The sequence below is a fragment of the Lipophrys pholis genome (assembly GCF_963383615.2).
Source record: "Lipophrys pholis genome assembly, chromosome: 11".
Taxonomy (NCBI): Eukaryota; Metazoa; Chordata; class Actinopteri; order Blenniiformes; family Blenniidae; genus Lipophrys; species Lipophrys pholis.
In genome coordinates this window covers 21530978-21558944 of record NC_137631.1, presented here as the reverse complement: position 1 = coordinate 21558944, position 27967 = coordinate 21530978, and the positions used below count along the sequence as shown (strand labels likewise).

Below are 27967 nucleotides of genomic sequence, written 5' to 3'. Positions count from 1 at the left end.
ATTACACAATGTAAAGTGTCCCATGTGCAACACAATATCATACACTGGTCATATGATTCAATATGATATATATGACCAGTGTATGATAGTGTTGCACATGGGACAATGTAAAGTGTCCCATGTGCAACACAATATCATACACTAGTCATATATATCATATTGAATCATATAAAAAATAACATAACATTATCATGTTTTTATCTCAACAGAATCAGTCCAATTGGATGCTCTTATGAAACTTTTGATGCTATTTTGCAAACAAACCTGTATTTCAGCTATTTAGCTTTATTGTAAAACTGCATCTATCACACCATATGGCGAGGACAAGCACTGTATGATGGAAAACGAAGCGAAATCCACTCCCGAGATCCTATTTTCTTAATTAGACTGAATACTGGTGAGAACGTGAAACCGCAAGTTTTTATGCTGGTATGTGACGTCTGAGACGTGAAAGGAAATATCCATGTGGGTGTCAGGACAGAACAGAGGAAATGATTAAAGTATAGAACATCTGTCATCAGCATAAACCAAACCTTTGCATTCCTCTTCTCAAGTGTTTGGACTTCACCGTAAAAAATGAAGGTTTAAGTCAACCAACCTGACATTAATGGAAAAGTGGTTAGCAGTGAGAGCAGAGCAGCAGCGGCACCAAACAGCAACAATATGGTGGGAAAATCCTGCATGCTCAAATAGCAGGTCTGCTATAGAAACACGGCCTCTTTAACAATGTGTTATGTGAACACTTTCTGGCAAGAAGATTTGTGGTTTCTAATAATACCGAGGGAGAAAATAAAGAAAACAGTCTCGGAGTTGGAGCGAGCTCCAGTCTGTTCCGTAAGCAGATTTAAAGCGCTTAAATGTGAAGACTTGGTGAAGATGACATCAACGCGGCTCAGAGGCCTCATTTCTCCGCTGGCGTACTGTGCAAGGGAGAGCAAAACGAAGAGGGCAGGTTTGATTTAAAAGATACAATCCATGATTTATTACAGAAAAGAGTGATATCCAAATTATTTTATGTTACATCATTTTTATACAGTTCAGTATGTTTTTACATGTAAACAGGAACGAAGTAAACAATGCTATTGGTACACTCCATGTCACGACTGATATCATCGTATTGTACAGGTAAATCTATGAGCTAACGTCACTGTGCTTCCACGTCAAGTACATCATTGCTCAAGCACATTCCTACTGAGAAGCATAGCACAGAACAGAAAGCTTAATCCCCTTTTTCTACTGCAATTTTTTTTTTCAAAGATGTGCAAGGTCACGCCATTATTACTCATTATACAATACCTATATTGTGCTATTGCCAACGGTTTGAAGGCATGAGACACACACACACACACACACACCTCCCCACCGCTGTGCAGCATTGTATCAGTGAGAAGGTGAACGAATGAGGAGCTGTTCAGAAATGATTAGTAGCTGGGCGAGTGAAACGTCCAAGATCACACGGTTATTCATCCATAAAATTACTCCTCCCTCCTAAGGTTCAACACCTCAGCTGTCAAGGGTGAAACATAATTGTGACACCCAACTGAGTGCTCTCTGGAGATTCACGTTGTTATCGGGCTCTCCATTAATCACACTGTGTTAATCTGTCTGGAGTTCAACGCTCTTGTTTTGAAAATACGCTCTCTGCATAAAGCTCCTGCCACACATATCCTCAACCAGGGGTTTCCAAAGTGTGGGGGAGGATTCTCAAACACGTTGTCCCTATTTTGACTCACACTAATCAGTATTTTTGGTTGAGTACTAGACTGTTAATCCTTTATCACACGGTATTATTGTTAACTGCTGCTTGGATCCAATAAAAAACCTTTAGAAAAGTAGAAACTTTCTTTCTACGTACGGTAGATGTTTTTTTTAATTGAAATATATTTCTATATAGAGACTGCAGCTGTTGCAACTGTTACATTTACCTTGCTTTATCATTTTAAGTAACTTAAGTTACACACACACTTAAGTATGTTAGAACTCTACACTTTGTCAGGATTTTTTAGTTTTGAGAATAAATCCTGACAGAGGAATGGCGTCCCCATGAACCCCACATTTTTTTTTCCCTGCACCGTACCCCTCCCAAAGTTCTTCAGTGTCTCTCTGGCGGTAGGCCCCACACTTTGAAGACCACTCCCCTAAGCATACAGTAGGCCGTGCCTGGTCAACACACACAAAAAGGGGATGTGATATGTTTAAGACGCTGTTAACAACTTTGCAGAAGTCAGCACAACTCAATGCACGTGTCAAGTCATGCATACTCCACAGTACAGTACATTTATGTCTGCATCTGTTTAAATTAAAGTAGTACTCAAAGATACTAACATGCATAGATTTTCAGTGTTCACATAGCAGGGAAGATAGTCTGAAAACCTGGACTAGTTCTCTAAGTACTGATTCTCTCCCTCTTTCTTTCTTTCTCAAGCTCTCTGTCATTACACAGTATGTCTCACTAACGACACTTGGGGATGCATGATTTGTTTGATACTTCACCATTGATTATTCAAAACGAAACCAAACAAAAACACAACAAAGTGCACATTTTCCGCTGTGGATGTGCAGGACAGTCAAGCAAAACACTGCAGTGCAAAAACATCTGTCTAAAACAGCAGGACATCTTTGACCACGTCTTAGAAAATATAATAAAAAGTTGATCGTCTGCAAACATTCAGAGGACACCTGAGAAATGTGGACATAGATTTGTCTGTGGGAGGATGAGAGCGGGTGAGCTGATGATGTGAAATAAAGTATAAAAATGCATTAAGTGTTGAAATGTATGTACAAAAGTAGCAAAAGAACAAATAGATGAGAGCAAATAATGTACAAATCCTGGAAAATGTTTTTTTTTTCTTTCTGTGGTGCAATGCATTCAGGGTAGGATGTAGTGTCCTGCTGCATAATATGTTTACATTTACCTTCCTTTGATCAATATGACCTGTACTGAAGTGTTTATGAGTCTCCATTACCCGCCAAGCCATAAGCTGCCACATCACGGCTTATCCATGCGCTCCAGAACCATTCATCTCGGCATGAATGAAACAGGAAAAAAATCCTGATTCTGACTCAGCCTCACAGATGGATGCATCAGTCATAGTGCCTATTTTCCTGAGTTCATCGGGCAAAAAACATGCTGCTCTAATCCACCACATCAGAAATGACCACAACAAAAAGGCAATGCCATGAGTGAGCATCGGACAAATCCCAACTTCTCAGTTTCCCCTTGAGAAGGTCAGAAAGGAGCTAAAACTTCGTCTGACCGTGTGTTTATTGAAAGACTGGAACAGAAGCAGGGATGTGTTGTGAACGAGGAACAGTGGATGGATGTTCTTGCAAGCTGAGCATCCAAGCCACAGCTATTTCTAAGTGATCCAAGTTTCAACCACGCTTTAGGGCTTCCAACAGCAAATGAAAAACAGACCGCAAGGGCAGAACGGAAGAGCAGATTTGTGGATCCTGCATGCGAGTATATACATTGTTCATGACTGGAGTCTCATTCCAACGTCCACCGTCGATGTTTGCCGAGACCTGGGTAGGGTCTGTGGTTGGGACTCGTATCCAAAACAAATCCTTGCAAGAGCGTTCAGAAGGTTTGCAGTAAGTCAGACAATAAAAACAGGGAGAAAGAATATTCCTTGCATTTCAAATAGAAAGCACGTGCTGCACAAACAGGCACACGTGATGTTGGTGAAACAATTGTGGTGCGTAATCGTATTGTTACACTGTAGGCACAGTCAAATTGCACTAAGTTCACATTTCCTCAACTCAGGACAGTCAAGCTCAGCAGTAGCACAGAGATCAACACACAGCTCACACTGAGTACAGACACACGTGAACCAGGCATCAAGACAGGGACTTGGTCTATCAAAAGGTACAAAACAGTATTATCATGCACTTTATATGACTTTAGAGAGGATTCCTCACCATGGTTGGATGCTCACATCCTCCATGTTTGTTGTTTTAATAATCTTTTTTGTTTTTAGTTCATGAAATGTCTGCAGATATTATTCAGCATGCTTCAACAGCAATATACAGTCACTTTGCAGGGACAGTGTCCACAGATTTTATTTGGTAGCCACATCACCAGAATCACTATTGCAACGAGAAAAAAATCGAAATGAAAGGTGAGGTGCCACTGCAGCTCCATCACTTGGACAGAAGAGGTTCGCTGATGCTCGTGGACAGAAACAACATGGTCATGCTGCCAGCTGCACCCGACTGCAGAGTCAAAGCGACGTTCTAGCTGCCACACAGAGAGAAGATTGCAGGATGGGTGCTGGAAAAGTGAACAGTGGTGATCTGCAGCCCTTGATCTGCATAGTAAACATTACAATTGCAAAGGTTTTCCCACTGAAGCCATGACACAGCACAAGGGCGAGCTGCTGGATGACACCAGGTGAGGGAGGGAGGGAGGATTTAGGGTGGGGCAGGAAGGGTTTGGGGCCAAAACCCAGGGCGTGTAGCAGATGGTGTGGAAGGGGCTGTGGTCAGAAGCTTGGGCTGAAGCCAGGAAGGTTTTAGGTCAATAGGGAAGAGCATAAGAGGGTGTCTTTGGTGTACAGAATTAGTCGAGTGAGGATAGACTCCCAAAGCTAAAACACATCAACAAGCAGGCAGACGAGGTTGTGCCTGTGAGCTGAGGGCTGCGCGGCGTGTAGTGGAGACACGGGGAGGTATGGGAGGGTGGTGAAGTGGTGAAGCTAAGGCCATTCGTGGTGATATCGCCTTCCATTCTTCTTTCTTTCCTTCTGTAGGTGTTCCAGTTCTGCTTCGTACATCATCTCCTGCATCAGGTACTTCTCCCTCCTCATGCGATCACAGAGATCCTTCGGCATGTCCGGTATGAGGTACGCTATAAAGGACTTGATCCCAAACACCAGGTGCTGGAGGAAGCGTGAATCTTTCATCAGTTATCATTCAGAGAACTTGCATGCTTTAGCTGCCAGTATGTGCTGAATAATTCATCGTGCATGCAAAGGAAAATATACAGACAGCAGTACAACAAACTTTGTATGGCCCATATCGTTTTCTATGCTCAGTCTGTTTCTATCTATCCACATGGCAGAGTTGGGAGGAAAATCCTTGCTAAGAAATAAGAAAATTCTGTGTTTGTTGGTGCAAGTCATTTACATTTAAAATCTTTGTTGTTTAAAAAGTCTGAATTTCTCAGGTTTATTTTTTAAAAACATGATTTAATTAAACCGCTACATAGCAGGCTGTCAGACTTATATTTTTAGCACATGACAGCACAGGAATTATTAAAACGGGAAAAACACAAAGTGTCAAATAATATTGAGACTGACTTAAAGTGGAAAAACTGTAAGTGGATTAAGTTTGAGCTGCTTGCTATGCTTGTAAACACAGAGAAAGAAGTGGGGAGTGAAGACAGACCTCAAACACGATGATGAATGCCAGCCTGGCAGCCAGGACGTGCCAGAACTGCAGAGTGAACTCGTACGGCACCGAACTCCACGGCGGCGCTCTGTAGTCTCTGTACCTGCAGTATCTGGACAGGCTGCTGTTCACCAGCTCACCCATGTCGAACACGGACAGGCTGCTGTTCATGTAACCTCGCAAACACCTGATAACAAAGGCGAGGCCGTCACACAACGAGCGACCAACCCAACGCAATCATTTAAAGCTTCCACATTATTTTTGATGCTCACTCATCCGCATGGTGGTGTCCTTTGTCCACACAGGGGCCGTATTTGAAGGCGTAAACGAAGCGAGGGATGTAGTCTGAGGTTATGGCGATGACGAAGGCATTGGTGATGACTGCCAGCACTCCGATGCCTTCGAGAATCCCATGCCAGATACCTGTAATCCAGGAAATCCACAGGAAAGTGAGACAGTTTAGAAAGTGTCCGTTTCATTGTTAAAAGCCACTTGTTTTTAATGACAATGCATGCTTAAGCTCTATAACCCTCCACTAATTAAGAGATGTATCTGTTCTAAGCAAAATTTTAGTTGACAACAATAATTTACGGCCCTTTCATACATTTTTAGTGTCCAAAAGCTGATTTGTGCTGCTTAGCACATCTCAGGACTCACTTTGGGATCAATATTTGTAATTTAGGCTTGTGAATAGAGTAGTTCTCCCTGTTCTCCCTCACTGTGCTCCATTTACTTCTTTCCAGTAAATTATTTACCAGAATAAGACATAACAGCATTGGTAAAAAGGACTAAAAGCTTTAGCATGCACATAAATAGCCATGCAAGGAGGTAGTGTGTGAACTTAGCACATAACATCTTTGTTGCCAGCATTAAGAATATCTATGTAGAAAAGTCATCCTTTTCGGTAATCTCTTTTACTTGTAATTGTTTTGAAAATTCCATCTTAAACCAACAAAGAATCTTTGCCCTTTGATTCTGTTAAACTGACACCAAATGTGTTCATTTCAGCTGAAGCGTTTCAGGATGAATTCTTCCTTTAATTACAGGGGAATGAGCCACATGAAGCATTTGGGCATACATCACATGGCAACTTGGTGTTTGTGATCATATGGGAAGGAGGGCTGGTCGGGGAAGCACAACATATGGCAGTACAGAAGGGTTGGATATGCCAACATATACATCTCCGCAGGATGAGCTTAGCGACATGTTACTGCTAGAAAAAAGTGTCCCTGATCTAAAAATAAAAGTGACAGTGTGTGAGTTACACAGTGTGACACAGAGACCTATATCGGTGGCTCGGGCGGGCATGGGTCTCCTCCACTGAGTGACAAACTTGTAGGCATCAAGACGAATCTCAATGATGTTGTTGAGCAGAGCGAGGAGGGGGGCGAGTGGGAACGCTGCTACAAAGATGGTGGTGAAGCCAAACTGGAGAACTGCAAAGTAAAATACAGTGTGGACCTCAACACGGGTAAAAACACAACCACAAACTCGCATGAATAATTCCCTTCTTTGGAAAGGATCAAAAACAGCACTTGAAAGCAGTGTGAAGATTTACCCATTTCAAGGTATTCGTCCACCAGTCCGTGAGCGTTCATCGGCTGTAGATTCCAGTCTTTGTCCCACTGTGGAAGCTGGGTTTTATTCTCTACGTTCTGTCCTCCGCCACCGCTCTTCTTCATCTTCCTACGAGACCACCAGTTCTGCAGCAAGCTGAAAATTTTAAAAGAGGACTGTCAACTCAAGGCAATTATTTTTGACAATGCAATGAGCCCTGTAGGAAGTCAGGAAGATGATTGGGTGTGTTTTTGCAAGAGAAAAGTCTTTTCATATGCAGATGAGCTACGAAACTATAGAAAGAAACTGCTCACGGTATGTAAAATGCCAGTCACTCCAATCCAAAGCATTAGGAATTAAAAAAGTTAAAAAAAATTAAGAAAGAACCGCATGATTATCATAACCTATTACGTACGGATAACCGAGCTCCATGAAGTTGTTCCAAATCTGTTTGAAGAACATGATGACCCCCATTTGCAGGCAGAGATCAATCAAACAGCCGCTTGGGTGACACTGGAAAAAACAATCAAAACAACAGTAAATGAAACACCAGTGTAACATTAATATTTAACGCCTGCTCATTTGAAGCTAAGATAAAGCCAAATGTGATTCCATTCTGTTATTTGTTCATGAAAATCCGAAAATCCCAGTAATTATGAAGGAGATTAATGGTTCACACGCTAACATACACACGCACATCAATAGAAAAATTAATTACGTGAAATTTGTAAATATATCCTCAAGCACAAAGCAGTAATGAGCCCAATCATTGCTACAATAATCATCTGCTACATTGACAGCTAATTGAACTCACCTCTTCCAGCCTCCATCGATTAAACAGTTTATTATATTTTCCAGGCCTGCCAGCAAACCTGAACCAATTGAGAATGGAAACATTAGTCGCGAAATTCAATCAGAGAAATACTAATAAACTCAAAGCAGGACAAAAAAGGTGCTTAAACTGCGGCTTCATGACACTTCTATATGAAATAATATTTTGCAAGTGGAAAGGAAGGGGACCACATTCTTGACAGGAGAGCTTTAAACACGGTCCCTCATTAGATTACTTGCAAACAGGAACAACAAAGTTTCTGGAAGCCGGCATACCTTCCAAGGAAGAAAGCGATGTAAAAAGTGGAACTGTTTAGATTAACAAACTGGAAGAGGAACATCTTCAGAGCGAAGCTGTTTTCCCACTCTGACTCTGTCCGCGGGTGCTCTAAAGGAGGAGGGGAAAGGGCGAGAAAGTAAATGCAGAGGAATCATTTGGGAATCAAGACATAAAAACAGAAACGCATGTGACACTCACCTAAATTTGTGAGCAAATAGGCCACCTTTTCATACACCTGACAGAAGGAAACAGAGGGTAACGATCACGAGAAAGAGGTGTAAAAAAGACACACAACTCTGTGCGTGGTATAAATAAATTTTAAATAACTGATTCTGGAAACATTTGTTGGACATTAATGTGAAAGGGCCAGATGATACTTGTTCAGACACCTACCACGTTGAGGGACATGATGATCATAAAGTTGATGCAGACGCCCGTGCCAGAGGTGGCGAACTGCCAGTTCTTCTTCACAAAATGCCAGTTGAAGGAAGCAAACTTTTCCATCGCAATGAGACGGAACACCACAACGGCAAACACGGCCGTCAGAACGAGGGAAATCTGACAGGGGATAAAGGAAGCAGGAAAGATATGAAAATGAATTTACAAGTCTTCTGCTCAGTAACAGATAAACACTTCAGTTTCAACAGAAATGATTGTATTTTTAACCAATAATTATCGAGCAGCAAAATTGTTAAACTTATAGATTATGGTATCATGAAACATAAGGGGAAAACTGTTTATGTATATTATATGTGAGCCAGAGTGATTGGGCCATCAGATGGATAAAACCCGTCATTTACATTCATTGTCCAGTAGAGGGCAGTGTTACACCGCTGCTAACACATCTTGACGCTACAAAGGTGACCATTCTGTGATTCTGGTTCCCAAAGGGGCAGCTTATTCAACGATGAAAGGGGTTTACCATGAAGAAGATTCCGGACACAGACACCATGAGCCGGCTCAGTTTGTCTGAGAAGGGCTGGAAAGGCTCGGGCTTGCCAGAGATGGGGTTGACCCTCTCCACACGAGAGTACTTGGCTTCAAACTGCGGCCTCAGCTCCTCCTGGTCAACAACACAGATTCCAGTATGAGCCATTAAACTGAAGCCGATGAAGTAGTGTCAGATACAGAGGGGCGGCTGCACGAACAACATGAAACTGTGGGTTAATCAAATGATATGACAGCCATTTGAGGATATTGCTGACGTACCTCTTCCTCCTCCCAATCGATGAGATCCCAGTCATAAGTCAGCTCTGCTCGTCTCCTTTTCCAGAACTCCAGGAATACTGTGGCTGCAGAGGAATCAGGGATCAATCATGTTATTGATCAACTTTGATATGTCCCACGCCGTTTGAGCGACTGCACAGGGAGCGGCTCAGTGGAGTGAACAAACCTCACGGTCAGATATGCTGTGTGAAACATAGGTGGCAGGGATTTTCAACGACCATTAGAGAAAATGATTACAGCTATCAGTCCACACACTTCACTGCTTTCAAGGCAAAGGTAAAGAAAAGTGGCACCAGAAGAGAGATTTTACACGTATAATGCTCATTCTGCAATGGCGCAATGGAGTGTAATGAGCATTGAGTAATGTGTCTGTGCACTGTGCGGGCGCGTCTATTGACTGACATTAAGTTCTGATTAAGCTATGTCAGCAAAAATCAAATTTTGGCTGTTTGATTTAATAAGTCATTATCAAAATTGAATACTTCGCAGCACGTGCTCCTTATAGGAGGGACACTGTTGTCGACAGTTATTGAAGAAAATGCAATGAGAAGATGAAACAGCTGCAATAAACTACTGATGTGCAGTTTGTTCTCATGAAGGTCATCTAGTGTTTATTGAGCGGCTGCAAATACATCTTTGGCATAACAGTAAGTAGGTAAGAGTAACATATTACTTCAATTGTGTTATCATTGAAATTATAGATAAGGCTTTTACAAAGGTTGTGGTACACACACATTCGCAAGCAATGTTTGTGTTGTAGAATGTGTGAAAGAAAGTGTCACTGAAAGCTACTTATAAATACTGTGTGTAATCATGTACAATCTGCCATGGACAGAACTAAATAACCTTATAATACTGATTCAGTCTGACAGTCTGATTTTTTTTTTTTAGGCATACACATCATGCATCTTGTTCTTCAGCTGGAAACACTTGAAAATTCACATGAGTATTTAGAGCTGTGCAGCCTCATAATAGATCAGATTTGAAGGTTTTCCACATATGAACACGTTTAAGTAAACAATTCTTTGGATTACTTCGAGAGAATGTTTGCCAACTATTTCAATAACAGAGTCATTTTCCAGAAAAAAATAAAAAAAATATGAGGCTGTTCCAATAATTTGTTATAGGCAAAGTAATTGTCTCTCTTCATGATATTTGTTTAAAAAATTTCACATTTTAGGATTTTGGACAGTTGGTCAGACAAAACCAGGCAGATCCAAGACATCATCTCAGGCTGTCAGGAATTGTAACAAACAATTTCACAGTTTTCTGGCAACGTTTAAGACCAAATGTTTAATCACGTATATTATCTGCAGCTGAATAATAGATGAATGAATCCTTTGTTGGGCTGGTCCTGTGATGTTTTGTGATCTAACTGAAGGCAGACAGAGGCAATAGAGAGACACTCAGGATGCACAAAGGAGCGGTGTCCTTAAAAAGCAGAACAAAACCGACTCGTCACTCAGAACAACTTTGACTACTGTTAAAAATGTGAACATTTTATTATAGCTTGACCCACTTTTGTTGAAATGCAGCTTTTTCAGATGCCTACATTCATTCCCCTGGGCCAACCAATTTTCTATGTCTATCTCACACTCACACGAGACCTCAAGTGCACTCGCTCAGTGGTGCAGTGCTCCTACTTTGTCCCACATTGCCAAAAGCCCTCACGCAGGATTCAGAGCTTCAAACCTCAGTCAGTGGAGCTGGCTGGACCTTCTTTGGCTTTCTCGCGTCTCTTGGCCTTCATTTAGCCCAAACCCAGCGCACAGTGTGCCAAGTGCTCCCTCTGGCACAGGTGATTATTTCTCATGCTGGCAGTGAGATGGATCCGAGCCAAAACGCTGCACAGTGATGTTCACTCTCTACATTACAAGGATATTATTGCTGTGGGAGCCATAGCTGTAATATACCAATATCATGGTGCAATTCCACGAACCTGACAGCCGCATGATAACTCCCCTTTTGGGGAAAAGCTTAATTATCTGGCTAATTACTTCAGGACCGCACGGGAAGTGTGAGTGCAGATGTTCAATCAGGGAGAGGTGACCATGATTTACAAAGTACACTAGACTGCAGAGTGAAGACCTGTGTAACTTGCACTGCGGACTGTTTACTGCTCTAAATTCCCCATTGAAAAGCCTAATATGTTCAGGCGAGAGAGAATTGAAGCTTGAAACTGTTGCACCGAGTCATATTCCGGGAGTGTTTGCACTGAGCAGAGAACAAATCTTACACTATCAGACAAGGTCCACAAAGAAAGATGTCGTGCCTACCCCAGATAGCCATGAAGATTGCAAAGAAGACCGTGCCGCCGTTGTCAAACAGATGGGTCACCTATAGATACAAACACACGAGATTAGGACTTTATTCAACTGGCAGTTTCAGCAGCTGGAATTAAAACATGTCGGAGCTCCGTGACGATCAACAGGTCTTCACAGGTAACCGCTCATAAAATGGCAGCTGGAAATGTAATAAAACATCCAGCAGGAGTGAGATAACAACATTGATGCACCTGTTCAGAAATCATGAGCTGCAGACATCTGCTGAGTAGTTTAGTTGAGGAGAAGTTGGAAGCAGGTGGGTTAGAGGCTGGTTCTGTTTACTGGTGACAAATATGTCAAAAACCCACAAAACTCATATATTTACTTTATTGAGCACACTGTATGTAAAAATCCAAAAAATACAGATTTTGTACAGATATATTTCTGAAAAGATCAGGACGATGTGTAAGGTGTCAATTACAACTTGATGCACATTTTTGATGCTCTCAAAAGAAAAAGGATCTTATAAACAATATACCACAACATTAACATTAAAGAGAAGACTCATTTTCTTACTACATTTGAATCTTGTGGAACAAAACTCATCAAAATAGAACTTTCTTAATTCTGTAACTTTAACAAGGCTGCAGCATAACTTCAAGTTAGAAGCAGTTGAACGAGCCCGAGAGCCACACTGACCTTAGCGTAAACACAGCTGTCACTCAGTGTCCACGGCTCACAGGTCTCCTCACACATTGGACACATGATGGTGGTGTTGGCTTCACAAATCTCTTTACTAGTGAGACAAAACATCAGAAGGTCACACTAACAATCAATAACACAAGATCATTTTAAATCACTCTCTCTGCACTCCCACAGCCAGCATATCAAAGAAAATACACCGCTCAATCCCTTTGTTAGTGCGAGCTGACCTGACTTGACTGGAGTCCATAGTGAAGAGACCATAGAGGAAGACAAACACACCGACCAGAGCAGCGGGGATCAGCATGCCAGTGTACCAGCCCAGCCACGCAAAGTAAAGACCGATTTTCTCACCAAAGTATCGCCTGAGAGAGACAAAGAGACAAGGCGGTAAAAATTCACCAATAAACTGTGTTGACAGTAATTATAGGTCCAGAGCACAGTGAGGTGGTCATGGAGGCCGGATAGATTGGAAAGCCGCTGGATTTAAAGGTCACGCAGTTTAATGCCGCGGTCGCAAATCAATCTATAACTGTCTTTCTCTGAAACCACAGCTGTCAAGCTGCCCCGTTGAGCAAAACACTTGTTTCAAAGCTGTTCTAGTGAAGCTGCTCTGTTTCAGGTGAGGCGCTGGTGTGTTAAGAAATATCTAAGTAATAAGCCTGGTTTATAAAAAACTGGATAATGACTAATACACATCAAGACATTCCATTACACGGTTAGTAATTTTCTGCGGCGAGGGATCGCACACAGCCCAAATCATCTCATACTGGTACAGTAAAGTGAGTCCACAAATACAGCAAGTACAAAAACAACTGCAGTGCTTTTTTTCCTTCAGAGACACAAAGGTCCAATTAAATTATTATTTTTTTAACATTCTGGTTTTGACAACCATATCTGAATTTCACTTAACAGTATTCGTAATTAGCCTCCTGGTATTGCACTTTCATAATTTTTAGCCGACAATTTATGTATCTTTACTGTTTAGGAAGAAATGTTGTCATCCTAAATAATGGATACATATTCTATTCAAAGATATATTTAAATATTTAAACCACAATTCCAAAAGTCCATCTATTCATACAGAAAACTGAAAATCCATCAGGATAACATTGTATGCTGGTAGATGGAAATAAACTTCTATTATATCCCTTCTACTGTATTTCATACAATGAACAATAGCAGAGGTGGTGTGAAGTGAGAGGACAGAATCTCTTGGTGGGTTTTACGGTTGTTGTCTTGTGTTATCATCATATCACACACCTAACAACACTACAACTGCCTGCTCGGCCATGAATATACTGACGGGGATCACGTGCATATCAGGTCAGTCATGTCTGAGTGAGGAGCTTTTGAGACACGATTTACAATAAGTAGGAGTAGAAGGGTTTCACTGTGACAAGTCTGATACGTTACATGAAGTCCTGGGTCAGTTGAACCTTTTTTCATTTGAATCTATTTTTTATCCCTCCTGGTGGTGGATTGGATGAAGAGCTAAAGACACAGCAAGAAGGGCATCCAATATATGATTAGCCCAGAATAGAGTGAACTAACATGAATGGCTGCGGCTACCAAAGTCAAAATATTTCAACAAAACCTTGAACAAAATCTTTTACCTCACATTTGTGAAATGAGGGGAAAGAGAAGTGTGACAGAAACAGAAATACGGAGGTACCAAAGCAGCAGCACACTAAAGTGAGTTCAGTCTCAGCTCCTAAAATAGCTCAATCAGTTCAGAAATAACAGATGCAGTCAGTGGGGAGCTGAGAAGTGATAGACGAGCCAGCTTCTCATCAGAGGCCGGCAATCACGAAGCGCATGCAGCCACAGAAATAACTGGGTTACTCTGTGCTCCATTTAAACAAACCTCACAATTATAATTAAAGCAAGAATCAGGATCATAATCAGGACACAGTGTTGTATGAATGTTAATAAAAACCAGCTTGTGAGATTATAAAACAGGCTTCAAAGCTGATTACCTGATGAGGTCCAGAGGCTGATATTTGTACCAGATCCCCCAGCGGGCCCAGCGCTCATACAGAAGATGCCTGTGGTTCTGGGCACCGTGCGTCTTAATAGGATGCCTGCTTTTGTAACCACCCTGATCACACAAAAGACTCATCAAGCTCACATTATAAGAGACATTTGCAGATGTTGTTGCTCTTGAAAAGCATTTTATGAATAATTTAAATCTGCGCAGCTTCTCAGCACATTTACAAAAAGAATTTAAGAAATCTCACCTCGTGTGGAGGAAAGGCAGCCTCATATGTGTTGTTGCCCAATAACCGGTTGATACCTGCCGCAGAACAAAACAGGTCACATTAGAAGACGAACACATAAAACAGCCCAGACACATTAAAAATTCAGTCGCGTCGTCATTGACAGTAATTCAAAGAGAGCACGGTGGGGCAGCAGGTCGCACCTGGTTTAACCATGTGGGTGCTTTTCTGTGTGGCGTTTGCATTTTCCCCCCTGTGCGGGTATTTGCTGGTACTCCTTTCCTAACTCAATCCAGAGAGATGATCGTGAGCTGAACTGGTGAGTCAGATTGTCTCTCTGTGCTGTCTGTGATGGAGCAGCTGCTTGTCCAGAGCGTCTCTTCATTCCAGCCCTCTGTGACCCTTGTCTGGATAAAGTGGGCGGTGAAAATGTGCGAATGGATGGATGGATGGAACCGACAAGCTTAAAACACTCAGGGTAAGACTTCAAATAGCGACAAGGACTTGAAAATACTTTTTTTTTTTAATTTAAAAGGACCATATCAGCATTAAACTGGTTTTCAAAACTTGTCCCAGTGAACATAAATGGAGTGAATTGGCTGTAATTACTATGTAGTGTGGGATTCGCCATGATTAACCCTCTGGTCCTCGTATCACTACAGGGGATAAAATCCCTCCTCCTTCCACAGTGATTAAAGTGTCTTCACCAGCAGACCCGAAGAGATACATCACATAAAATATTCTGATCCATGCCAAACATCCAAAGGATTTTCACATTGAAACATTTTGTTGTGAACAGCTGTTGGGAATCACAGGTAATAAAAAGAATGGTTTTTACTTCATAGGAAACTAAGGTCCCCACATAAACCTGCAACTGTCATAACTTTTATCCCCAGGATTTCTTCGTCACAGCTTATTTTATTATTTGTATTTGTCTTCAGTATATTTACATTAAATTTACATTTCATAATGTGTGTCTTTAAATTCAATATTAATTCACATTTTAGCATTCTTTCTTGTAAAAATTAACAAGTAAAGGAGCATGTTAGAAAAGCAACCATCGTAAAAGCCCCCAATCTAGATGTTTCCTAAACTGCAGCCTGGGCACTGGAGAGTGAACATGACAATTATCATTTCCACTCCCTATAAATTCAGTTTACATCAGTTTAATTTAAATAATCTATAAAGCATACTTTGTATCATATATTCATCTTCTGAGACCTAACTATCTCAAAAAGGTAGAAGAGACCCCCCCACCCCCCCAAACAACAAAAAGAGTATTGAACAAGCATAAAATACAAGAACACAGTCAAGAAACAATCACCTGTATTACTTTTGTCTTTCTCAGCACAATAACCAGTTTATAACCTGGTGTCATTTGCCTGTTTGAGCCCATGGGGCAAGAAACCGCTTTACTTTATTGGCATTTCCTATTATTTTCACCTTCACTCCTCATTCAGAACGAGGTATTATTGTCACAGGTTTAATCTGAATCTCTCAATTACCTTACCACACTGTAGGAAAACTGCATGATAACAGTGCAGTCTTGTACTTAGTCATCCTTTCACTGAAACTGTAGATAGGGAGAGCTGGAGCCAGAAAAAGATGGATTTGGAAAGGATTTTTCCTCTCTTGTGACTGAGCTGATCTTATTTGTTGGAAAGCAAAATGGTCAACAGTATTAAAATATTAATACGGAATCCGATCCAGCACTTCCAGCCCAAACTTCAACCAGCAAAACATGTTGGCAGCAGTCAGACGAGACAGCAGAGTGGGAGTGAATGGATGGTTTAGCGACACTGACGATACGACAAACAGAACAAAATAACATCGCCCATAAGGAGAGGAAAGGTCAACCTCGGGTTGGACAATAGCAGCCACTCGGTGGCAGTTCATGTTTTAATCATAGCACAGACAACCATCAAACATTATTCCTCCCACCATCCTGCCACCACTCTGGTTTCTAATTCAATAAAAAATAAAATATGAAGGACTTCGAGTTCAGCTGTCAACTCTGCAGCTTTCTCACTGATTACATTCTCCTAAACTCCATCCACCTACTTTCCTTAATGCTTTATCAAACCAAAGCTTCCAAAAGAAGCGATCTCAGTTCACTCGGGGTGAAAGTCGTGTTTCACTCTAGACAAGAAGTGCTGGGAATAACACCTTATAGGCACTTCATTATTGTCACAAATGGGCAAGAATGCAATAGTAACTCAACACCTTTATGAAATAAGGTGGTTCGGCTTGTTACTTGTTCCTTTTAAAGTTATAAACAGAGAACAGGTGTTCTGCTGAAACGTGATATCTCCTTCGCCTGAGCAGGTGTAGCAGAGCGCTTGTGGTTGAAAACACTGGACTTGAACAACAACTGATTATTAGTGGCTGGAAATAGTGAGTGAATCATTAAAGGGCAGACAGCTCGGTGAATTTGTAACAGCAATATGTGCAGACTATTAAGACATTCTAAGTAACTGAAAAACAGTAAAACACACGTCACTTTCTCAAGTAACTATTTTTTTTTATGTCTCTTCTAAAGTAACCCCGGTTTTCAGTGAGGAACACTGCCTGTAGCCGAGAGATCAGTGATGCAGCAGTGACCGCTTGAAATAGCTTTAGCATGGAAGTGACATCGTGAGGGGAGTTTGTGGAAACATGCATGGTAAAGTCCGCAGTCACTGTGTTACAAGTAAGATTTCAAATTGTGATTTTTACCTTCAGATAATTTCAGCTTGTTAAGATTTAGTTAAAAAAAAAAAAAAGAAAAAAGGCTTCAAATGTGATTATTTCTAGATGCTCTTGTAATTTATTGCAAGAACATTTAGAGTAAACTTTGTTGTTATCTGTATTCATAAGTTGTTATGCTGTCATTCTACTAATGTGAGTTTGACACATGCATCATAAGAAATACCATCACTGATGTGATGCTGCTGGAAATCTCGTTCAGTATGTGAGGAATGAGGAGAGGAGGAATCAAACACGGCGCTTTACCCATCTTTGACTTTCCGTCCTCGTACTTGGTCCGCTGCAGGACGTGATGGACTATTCTGCTTCTGGTGGAGTTGGAAAAGAACGTCTCTCGGTTGTTGATCGTGAAACTGAGAGAAAAAAAAAACCCCAAAACAAAATCCTTTAGTTATTCTACAATAACATGACTGTCATCCAGTCAGGGTGTGCAATGAGATCTGAATCAATAACAATGGCAAGTTCATTAAAACCCAATTCACTGCGTTAAGTTTGTGTTTATCCCAGCATCATTATATTCTCTAAAGCTGTCCAGGCTGAGACGAGAAGGACGAGGGAAAATGATTCACTGACAATTGAGATTAAGGTGATGCCTTTTATCACACAGAAGCACAAAAAATGGACAAGAATGAGAAGGAAGTCAATTATTTCATGCGCTATTTTTATATCTTATTTATGACAAAATCGTCTTCATTATTCTGCTGCGTGAGTTCAGGCTTCGAGCCATAAAATATACAAAACCTCACGTCACAAAATCCATCTCCCTGTTTCTACACTGAAGGGCTCTAGACAAGAATGGATGTCGTGGATGAAAGGCGAACTAGGAATACGGATCAGGACACATATCACTAACACTGCTGGTGCAGACATCTTTATTATGCAACACTACATTCATGGTTTCTGTCACATCACGCTTGAGTGTGCACCGAGCCGTCTTACTGATGCATGCGAGCTCTGCTGAAAGGGGCCGTGTAGCAGTCGCTTTCCTCCAAGTCGGGCAGGGCCTCTTTGTCCAGCTTCATGGGATTTCTGGGAAGCCAGCTTTTTATCTGGCGACATCTCAGATGAAACCTGCTGCACAGGCGCACAGAGAGACGGGATTAACGCTACAGATTAACATGAAGATTGTTTTCCTTATGTGAGACGGTGGATTTCAACCTTTTGTCCCCTCTAGCATAACCATGATGGAGGCAAACCACCAGTGAAAGCACGTCTACACATGCACACATCGTTTCTTATTTTCATGCTTATGAGTCATAAACCTCAGATTAAGTGATCCTATTTAAAAGCTCATGTCAAATCTCATCTGATTAATGATTTGGGATATTCTAATTTGTGTTGCCTTTGAAATTACAAAACTAAAACCCATTTAAACAACCCTGATAGCCTTGGCGAGGCTGTGTGAAGTCACAGCTGTGCTTCGACTTTAACAATAACACCCAAGTGTCAGGGGCAATATACTACCAGATTACTATTCTTGCCATCTTCATTTGTTTTCATACATCCTAATTTCAGACACCAAACGTTTCTGAATTGCCTTCGAATTTGGATGAAATGTTGAAGGAAATAAGCAACATTATGTCTGCGACTCTGCGAACACATTTCTCATGTGGTGTCTGATAACTGTGGGCGAGGTTAATGTGGAAGATTGAACACATACACTCATTCTTCCATCACCTTCCAGGAGGTTTGCACTTGAATTTATGGTGAAGTATCAAATGACCTGAGCAGAACTAACTTTGTTCTTGTCACCTTGAGAGAACAAACAAATCAAGTCTGTTTCCATCCTGAATATTTATCCACTTTTATGGTGGCAGCGTGTTAGGATTCATAGACAGCTTTAACAAATTCACAGTGGTAAGAGGTTTTTAATTTGAAGTGCATGGAGGCTCCACATCAATTGTAAAAGCTCTTACAACCATGTTTTATAAATGTCTCTATTGTTTCCCTGATTGTTAAATGTCTCCTATCCAATTTCGGTATGAATCTTTCATGAGTTGGCTAAAAACCATGGACCCAGTTTCTGAACAGCTCCAACCACTGATAAAAACAGATACGGTATTAAAATGAGCTTGAGCACTAACTTCTGTGTGACTCATCCTCTAAGGACCTTGAATCTTTGAAAAGAAAAATGTCATGGCTATCCGTTCGATGTTTATTGAGCTATTTTTTTTATCTGGATACATATTTGATCAGATAACAAGCGGTCACTCCTTTCTCAGATCTATATCACTAAATGAAGAAGTGGAATTGGCAATGCATGCTCTGCTTCTGCTGAATGTCTGAAGGGGCCTCAGACTAATACGTGGGGCTGTGGCTCTGATGTGGACTGAACAAATATAAATAGGGCTTTTGGGGGGAATGGTATTGTTTTCAGGGAGCATTGAATGAATGTTGTTATGAAGAAGCACAGGTACCGCATGGAAAGAAATGACATCGGAGCAGTGTGCTGTCACAAACCTGCGCACGGCTCATTTGTTCAGCTCTGGGGGAATGGCAGTTAGTGACAAACTATTAGTAAACACATAAAGCCTATTTACTGGTCTGATATATTTTTCATTTAAGAACAACAGCTTGATGAAATACTGCTCTGCAGAAAAGATAATGGTTCTCCTTCACAGTGATTCAGATCATTCTCACACATGATTTAGAAGTGCTGTGAAGTGCTTTGTTCTTTGCCGGACAGGTGGGCGAGCGGTTGTGTCTGTCTGTGGGGTTTTGTACTACATGCGCTGTGTGTTACAGTGTGGTTATTATTACGCATTATTACGAGTATCTAGGTGTGAAATAATGCAATAAGTTTTTACTTTCCTCTACTTCAATTCTTGAAATATTTTACTTACTACAATGTGTCCTCCCACCTATGACTGAATGTTCATTAATCTGGATGCTGAAAGACCAAAAACATTTTTCCAGCAGTTTGTGTATCAGACACATTTTATCCAATTTGACTTTGTCAATATACTCTGATAAAAATACGACCTGATCGTCGCACATCTGGATAGATGGCATACATTAGGTATCAAGTGAACTTTCAGTCCTGTGTTGAGCAGAAAATGTGGCAAATTGTGTTGGCAAGACAAATGGGTCTGATAATCTTTAAAACTGGAGCCTGTGGTGGAGTATTTCTTGTTTGTATTGACCAGTATTTATCAGAGTGGTTTAATGAAAGAAGAGGAGCAAAGGTGGCCAAGGCTCATTCATGCACATGTGCAGTGGAAGCCGTCCAACAGCTGAAACTGATGCAGCACGAACAGTGGTATTGGTGGAAATGTCACAGAATACAAAGTAAATCACAGTTTGTTACATATTGGCCTGATAAATCTGCACCTGCACAATGTTATAGAGGTGGCCTTCATTTTATGACTGGGTCTGATACTCGGCAGTGAGACTCACAACATGCTTGCAGTTCAATAGATAAAAGCTAAATGATTATCATAACGGACAATGAGATAGTGTAGATGCTGCTGTTATATGTAAAGCTGAAAAGAAGTCCATTCAAAGCCAAAAAAACCCTGCTGACCTCTATCATTTTCGCTGATGTTTAAATGTCCCATCATGAATTTGCAGGCTTAAGGTCCCTGACTCTCGAGGTTATGATTTGTATGTAGTTCTCCATAAAAGAAGTGAAAATATATGACTGCCTAAAAATGCAACTAATTCAAAAGCGTGTGAATGCCGACTTCTCAAATCCAGTCCAATCCGCTTTAAACCAATGTCCAAGTGAAATTACAAATGCAGCAAATTCTTATGGGAAATATATATCTGGCTCACAGACGTCATGTGAACATGTGGTTGTTAAAGCTTAAGTTGTTGTGCTTAAGCATAAAAGAAATTACATTTCTATACAAATGAAGTGGAGGAAGAGAGGCAGTGTTGCAGGATGATAATGCCACCAGTGATTACAGTGAGGTTTGTCCAGGCGGGTCGAAACAGCCATGATCTACATGTGCATGCATGCCTTGGTTTTTTCCCCAGGATAAAAAAGATTTGTTTCTGTGTCATCTGTGATTGGCTCCTGCCCCTGTTACTCTAACTTGATTAAAGCAGGTAAACAAGAGGCATGACTGGATTAACTGAAGGAACATGTACACTTTGAAAGCAGCATAATTACACACAGATTGTGGTTTCCAATATTTAATGAGGAAACGCGATTTCCTACCCTGAGTGATTTACATTTGATCAAAACAGATGCTTGCAAACCCGAATCTGATTACCATCCACTCAAAAACCCCTTCTGCCAAGGCTAAAGCAGTCATATGCAGTGGCTCAGTAAATAAATAAAAAATAAACACGCCTCAGAGCATAATCCAGCTGCCGTTTCACCTTAACATAATTGGCAAAACAATTTAGGTTGCACGGGAAAATAATTTAGTGAAAACAAGATTTATTCTTTGGAGCAAATAAAGACGCTTTAGTCTTTGAAAATGTTGGTGTGACTTTTTGACAGACTCTTTCTATTTGCATTTCCAGTGAGATGAAGAAATAATTTGATTTGGAGTCCTGCACGGGGCCTGGACAACACTTCAACATCACATCAAAGAAAAGTGCGTCGCTCTAAAAATAGTATGCAAATAAGCCTGTGCAGCACCACTTATTAGAGTTTATTGAAACGCAAAATGAACGGAACGGTAGAATCATATTTCAGGGAAGTTGTGTGACGTGATTTCTTCGCAATTGAGAATATAATTCAAGTTTACGTTTCCTCATTGATTTTGAAATAGTTAAATCGCATTGTGTTGTATCGAGACTGTGCAGAGGCCAATAATGGGTTGTCTAAGGCTTCCCCTTTGTCTCTTTTTCTCGCTGAAGTGACTGATAACTTCAATTATAAAACACCATCAACATCTCTCCTGCTGCTGGGCCCCCATTGTTTTGCTCACAAATTTAGTTAGAGACACTGAAACATCGTACTTCACCAGCAAAATAAGTAATCCTAAACCTTAAATCCGCTTACCTGCCCAAGGTTTTGCTCTTCCAGTCTGTGAAGTAGCATTTTTTTCTGAAATAAAGAAGAAGAAAAAAAACGAGGATGTTGGAGAGGCTGACTGACTTTATTAGCAACACACTTTATTGAAGTTTGTATTTTTCTCTAACTGCTGTTTTACCTGAAAGGCATCCGGATGTTCATCTGCTCAGCGCATTTGCAGAGTGATTCCCAGGGAGCGTGGACCTTCACAAACATGATGTCATTGTTTGTCAGAGAGGGCTTTTAAGTAAAAGAGAAAACCGAATGTTAAGTTCGTAGGAAAAGTTAGGAATTGAACAAAACTGAAAGTCTCTATGCTTTCACACCAAACATTTTTACCTCCTTCTCCAGCATCAGGCCCTCAGCTCGTAGATTCTTCTCAAACGTGCACCTTTTCTCCACCTGTGGACTGGATTTCTTATACACCAGGATGTAGTCGATACGCTTCTTCCCATCTCGGAAAAACAGTCCTGATGGATTGACTGGATTCTTCCCCTGCAGCAACAATGAGTGAACTCTGCATTTAAAATGAAGTGGAGCTGAACAACCCAGTGCTAAGTTCTATTTCCCCCCAAACCCCAAAGCCTCTTTCAAATAAAAAATTAAGGGGGTGATCTGAGATCTGTTATTACTGTGAGTCTAGTACCTGAAGTGAATCTGTGCGTGCCTCTAATTTAGCACGGGTGACAGGCTTCTGCAGCAGAAAAGGCTCATCTGTTTGTGTTTCACACGTGCTCACTTCAGTCTCCTCCACGTAGTGATCCTTGCTATCCTCTGCTGAACACAGACACAAGAGCGATCAGTGACTTAGTTATCGGACTGGGGAGCAACCACTCAAAGTATTCTATCTGCATCATGTCCCAGTTGTTATTTTCCTTACCTCACTGCCAGCCATGAAAGCAGACCTGAGCTGAGTAAAAACTAAAGTCATTCAAAAGTAGGTGCCAGCTTCAGACATCATTTACCAGCGTTGTGTTGAAAGAGTGAGACTTTCTCTGTCTTCCTTTCTCAATCAGAACTTCTCCACTTGATGTGCACAAACAAAAATTGTGTGAGGAAAAACAAACAGCCGACCAGGAAGTCATTTTTTCCTGACAGTGTTGTGAAAGATCAAACTTCAGATATGAGTGTGCCCCTGACAAACAATGACTCCTTCACGACACAACATTTGAAAGCTTTTGCCATTTTTCAGTGACGTGTGGAGTTTCTTGTTTTTAAAAGAGGAAAATGAGAATTATGGTGTAAAACAATGAATCTGTGGGGCCAGAAGACGACTTATTATGACATCCTCTTAGTCCCATTCTGCACTCTAATTACATGACATGGGTTTTCTCAGTGCAGCACAAATTACATCCACTCCGGGATACGTGGGGCAAATTAGCTAATTTCTGCACTCAGATGTGTCATACGTCACCACCATAAGAGCTCCATGTAACTCGAGACTGAACTTTCAATACTGCTGTGCTGAAAGAAGGCGTAAGAGGTTAAAATTAGATTGCCTCAACATTAGCTGTGATGCAGTTGCAGCACCTACATAAACATCAACATGCCTTACAAAAAACAAAAAAAATACTCCATTTAATCTCAGTTGTGTTGCTGCTAGTTCTTCTAAATCAAATTTGTTTATCAGTCAGCTCCTCTTAAGAAAATGAAAAGCACTTCAAAATACCAGACTTTAATGATGAATAATTTACTCAAATATACCAAAATAAAATATGTGTGTCACAATCTGACTTCCAATGAACTGATGTAATATCAGCTGAACTTAAGTGATTCCGTCATTGAACTGACCACCACAGCTAACAACTCAGCCACAGCAATGCAACGGCACGTATAAAAAATATTAAGACATTATAGATAAGAGACAATTAAAAGTAAAGTAACTACAGCATTTTTACAGTTACAAAGTATACATTCTTTTTGTAATTTGTACAGTGCTCATTGCAAACTTTACTGTTTCTATCATCAAACTTTGGCCACAGATATTGTTTTCAAAAGTAGATAAAAAAAAAAGAAAAAAGCAAGAGTGTGTTGATTAATATTTGCTATCCAAACATAGATGGCATGATAACATCAGGAGTAATAGAGATCACAAAAAGACACTCAGCTCTGACAATTCAAAAACAATGAAACAACACTGAACCACATTAAAGTGTTGAGTTTAGTGCTCCAACCACTAGTTCACAAATCTAATCCGGCCAGTCTAGGAAAACGTATGGAATTGATGTTAGTGATACATCTTCTTTACAAACATCAGTGTGAATTTTCTCTACACAGAAAGTCAATATAGCCCCTTTTGAGTTGGAGATAAAAGTGTCAACTGTGCTGAAGAATGAGTCAGAAGTCTGAGCAACATGTGGTGCTGAAACATCTCCAAAGAGACTGCGTGTCAGATCACGCTGTGTTTTTGCTCAGAGACACACTTACAACTCACAGAGGAAACAAGGCACTGAAAAATCTAAAATAATTGAAATGATTTCAAATGTTCGAAATGAACGTATCAACTGTACTGTACCTAGGAAAGTCTACACGAGTTACAGGGAGTGGATAATGAGGAAACATCTATATCATGATTAGAACGTCAGAGAGTGCAGAGAGATTTTATGCAAATGCTCACAATGTCATATCAGATTATCCTAATTTACCTATTTATGGATTATCAGGTTACAGAGCAGCGCTTTCTCATCAATCAAATGCTTTGTTTGTGAAAATTGATGGGTTGTTTTTTTTTAATGCATAATTCACACATTCAGCACAGCTAATATCTGTTGAAAGATGCTACACAATCTATATAACAATGATAAAACACAGACATCTGTTACATTTGGTTGCTTTTCATCCGCCCTGGCAAACACACCTGTGGTGGAAAACTCCTGCTGGGTCGTCCTACTTCCTATATTAGCAACTCCTGCTAGATGTTTTATCCTCACTTTCTCCTCTTGTCTGCTTCCGCCTCGGGCAAGAAAAGAGCACTGCCTGTGCTGTGTCATTTGCATGAAAATCCCATATGTATATTTCTGTTCCCCATTTTGTACTCGACAACAAAAGAAAAGGATCGAAGGGTATTTGAAGTTCAGAAAGGCGGCAAAACATAAAAGTGCTGCTGCATAAAAGTGTTAAGTGATGAGACCAAAAGGAAGCTTTTATTGTGATAAACCCCTGATTGCCTTTGATGATACAATAATTCTGAATAATCTCTCGCTTTTAAAAAGCCTCTTTATGTCCCTACGGTGTTGTTTTTTTTACTCTTTCAGCAGGTCTGAGCCTCTAAAAGTGCAACAGACAGGTGTGACTTTACACGTCGTCTTCTAAGTCAAACACAATCTGCTCAATCAATATTAGACTCGGGCCTTAAATTTCAGCAGGATTAGGACAATCTGTGCAGGAATGAGCTTTGCTTCTGCAAAAACAAACACTTAATAATTATTACAACGTGTGAGCAAGATAATTATATGCATGATTAAGGCAGTGGTTTAAAACTCTATTTGGGTCAAAAGTGCAACGTATTCTTGATAAAATGTCAACATAATAGATGATCTCTGTCGTGTAAAAAGGTTCCTCCTCTGTTTCGAGAAGAATTTGAATATTTTGAATACATGGTGGAAAGAAATCTAAAAATGTCCCACACCATCACAAGGAATCACACAAAGTAATTTGTTATGAATGTTTAGAGTTTTGTTGACAGAGTCTGTGCTGTTCTGTACATAAATATACTAAAATTAGCAGGCTAACCAGCCATCCTTCAATCTTATAAACTCAGTATCCCATCTGTCTTCAGTCCTATAAAAAAAATGGCAGATGAAATGATAAACCGAACAGAAGCTGGAGATATTGGATATTGGAGATATTCTTCAAAAAGAATGCCACAAATCATCTTTTGATCAAAAGAGATGTAAAAAAAACTAAAAATAGCCAACAATATAATTATGATTTTAAGTGTCCTTTATTGTTGAAATGACCTTATTTGACCATGGTAATATATATTTTTTTGCGCTGGAGAAGAGGAGCCAGTGAAAACGAGGCCACTGCGTGACACGTGGGCCTTACAATTCTCAAACAGCATTATGTTTTCCCTCTATGTCTTTTTAAAATAAGATTCTTCCATCCAGTGTACCTGACTAAAACATTTAACTTCAACGCACGTAGAGTAAAAAACCAAGTCGTACTTACTCTAGATGGATTGTTCTTGTTCAGCTGTTTCATGAAACTCGTGCAGACAGAGTACGCACAATTTTAAACATATTCCCAGTGCAGCTGCCAAATAGATTTAAAATTACACAGAAATCCAGAGACAATGTGTCCTTTTAAGAACTGTCTAAAGCCATAAAACTTGCATATCTTTGGTATTAAGGTGAACATCCGAAGTGAAGCGTCTGAGCCACTGATGGATACAGAAAGTCCTCCAAGTCTGTACCAGAGGACTCACCTGAATGTGGAGGGAGGAGGCTGCAGGACGTGCTGATGCTCTGACTCAGACCCTCCACCTCTGGTTTGGGCTCTGGGCTCAGAGGCACAGAGAGGAAGTGGTTGAGGTTGATTGGATGAGTCTGACTCTGGGCCAGGCAGGGCAGGCTGCGGCGAGACGGCTTCAGGCTCTTCTCCTTCAGGATCTCGCTGATGCTGGTGTGCATGCCTGAAAAAAACAAAAGCATCTCATTTGACTTAAAATAGACTGAGCTTTATCCATCCATCCATCAATTTAAAGGGATACGGCACAACACACGGTGAGCAATGCTCAGTTTAGTGAGCGGTATGATGCAGCGCTGTGGCTGTGAAAAAAACCCCACCAACCCTGATAATCTTGTTTAGGTTAATGCAGCTTGAAGTAGAACTTTACATAAGAAAAAATAAACAAAACTACTGCAAATGAGACCACTGTGAGTTAATAATCCTGCACAAAAAAAAACCATAATTTAAATGATCTTATCTGTTTGGTATATGATGAATACCTGAAAATAAACGTCTAGTCAGAGCATGTCCGTCTCCTCTACACTGGTTCTGATGACTTGATTTTATATCTAACGTTTGTCATTCACCCAATGTTCTGGACGTTGAGAAAATAAATCACTGACCTCGCCCTTGAAGAAAACGTTATTGTACGAATGAAAATGCGATTTCAGCACTTTTGTGCAACACTTGATTATTCAGTAGCTTTATCATATTATATATTTGTAGAAAAACACATTCAAGCAACAGGACTGGGATGTCACCGCAATAACCACACACAAAAAACATCCATAACTGTGGATCTCTTTCTTTTGGTAATAGTCACATTTGGGCTTTATAAGATTGGCTTGAGGTGATAATGTAGCAGCGTGTTTATACAAAACAATTTATTTTTTATTGTCTGTTTGGTCATCTCTGTCGGCTCTTTGATGACATTTCTTTTGCATCTCATTGTCTCCATATTGCAAACCAACGCATACTGCAAATGAAAGTCACGATTTGAAAATATCATGAATATGTAATGAAAATGAGAGAATGCACGCAAAAAGGGGGGAAATAAACCCGATAAACCCGTTTCCAGAACCAATCCATTCCAAGTGTAGGTGGAAGACAGCGAGGGAGAAATCCCTTCAATCATCAACAAGCCGATCCAGTTACAGGCTACAGTGCTGGTGATAATATCTGTCCTTCGTAGAGGAGTGCATTAAAACCACCAGCACTCCCACTTCATCACATTACAGTCCCCTCAAGGCGTGCAGCACGATGGTGCATCACACAATTACACTGCACACATGCACTGGATAGCTCTACCACCAATATCACCAAGATGCACGCT

The 27967-nt window shown here is 40.6% G+C and overlaps 1 protein-coding gene across 1 annotated transcript; it reads right to left on the bottom strand.

Moving 5' to 3' along the window:
- Positions 1-962: 962 nt before the first annotated feature.
- On the bottom strand, positions 963-26816 carry ano3 (anoctamin 3; the record flags this gene model as incomplete). Its single annotated transcript, XM_080475935.1, has 24 exons — positions 963-4880; positions 5389-5578; positions 5664-5814; positions 6675-6827; positions 6950-7104; positions 7364-7461; positions 7763-7820; positions 8056-8167; positions 8258-8294; positions 8453-8617; positions 8982-9122; positions 9269-9351; positions 11563-11623; positions 12250-12346; positions 12483-12617; positions 14232-14353; positions 14493-14548; positions 17463-17569; positions 18156-18290; positions 22174-22218; positions 22325-22425; positions 22525-22680; positions 22832-22962; positions 26612-26816. 24 exons carry the CDS (start codon positions 26814-26816, stop codon positions 4698-4700), a joined length of 2877 nt encoding a protein of 958 aa, XP_080332061.1. The 3' UTR covers positions 963-4697.
- Between the last annotated feature and the right edge of the window lie 1151 nt (positions 26817-27967).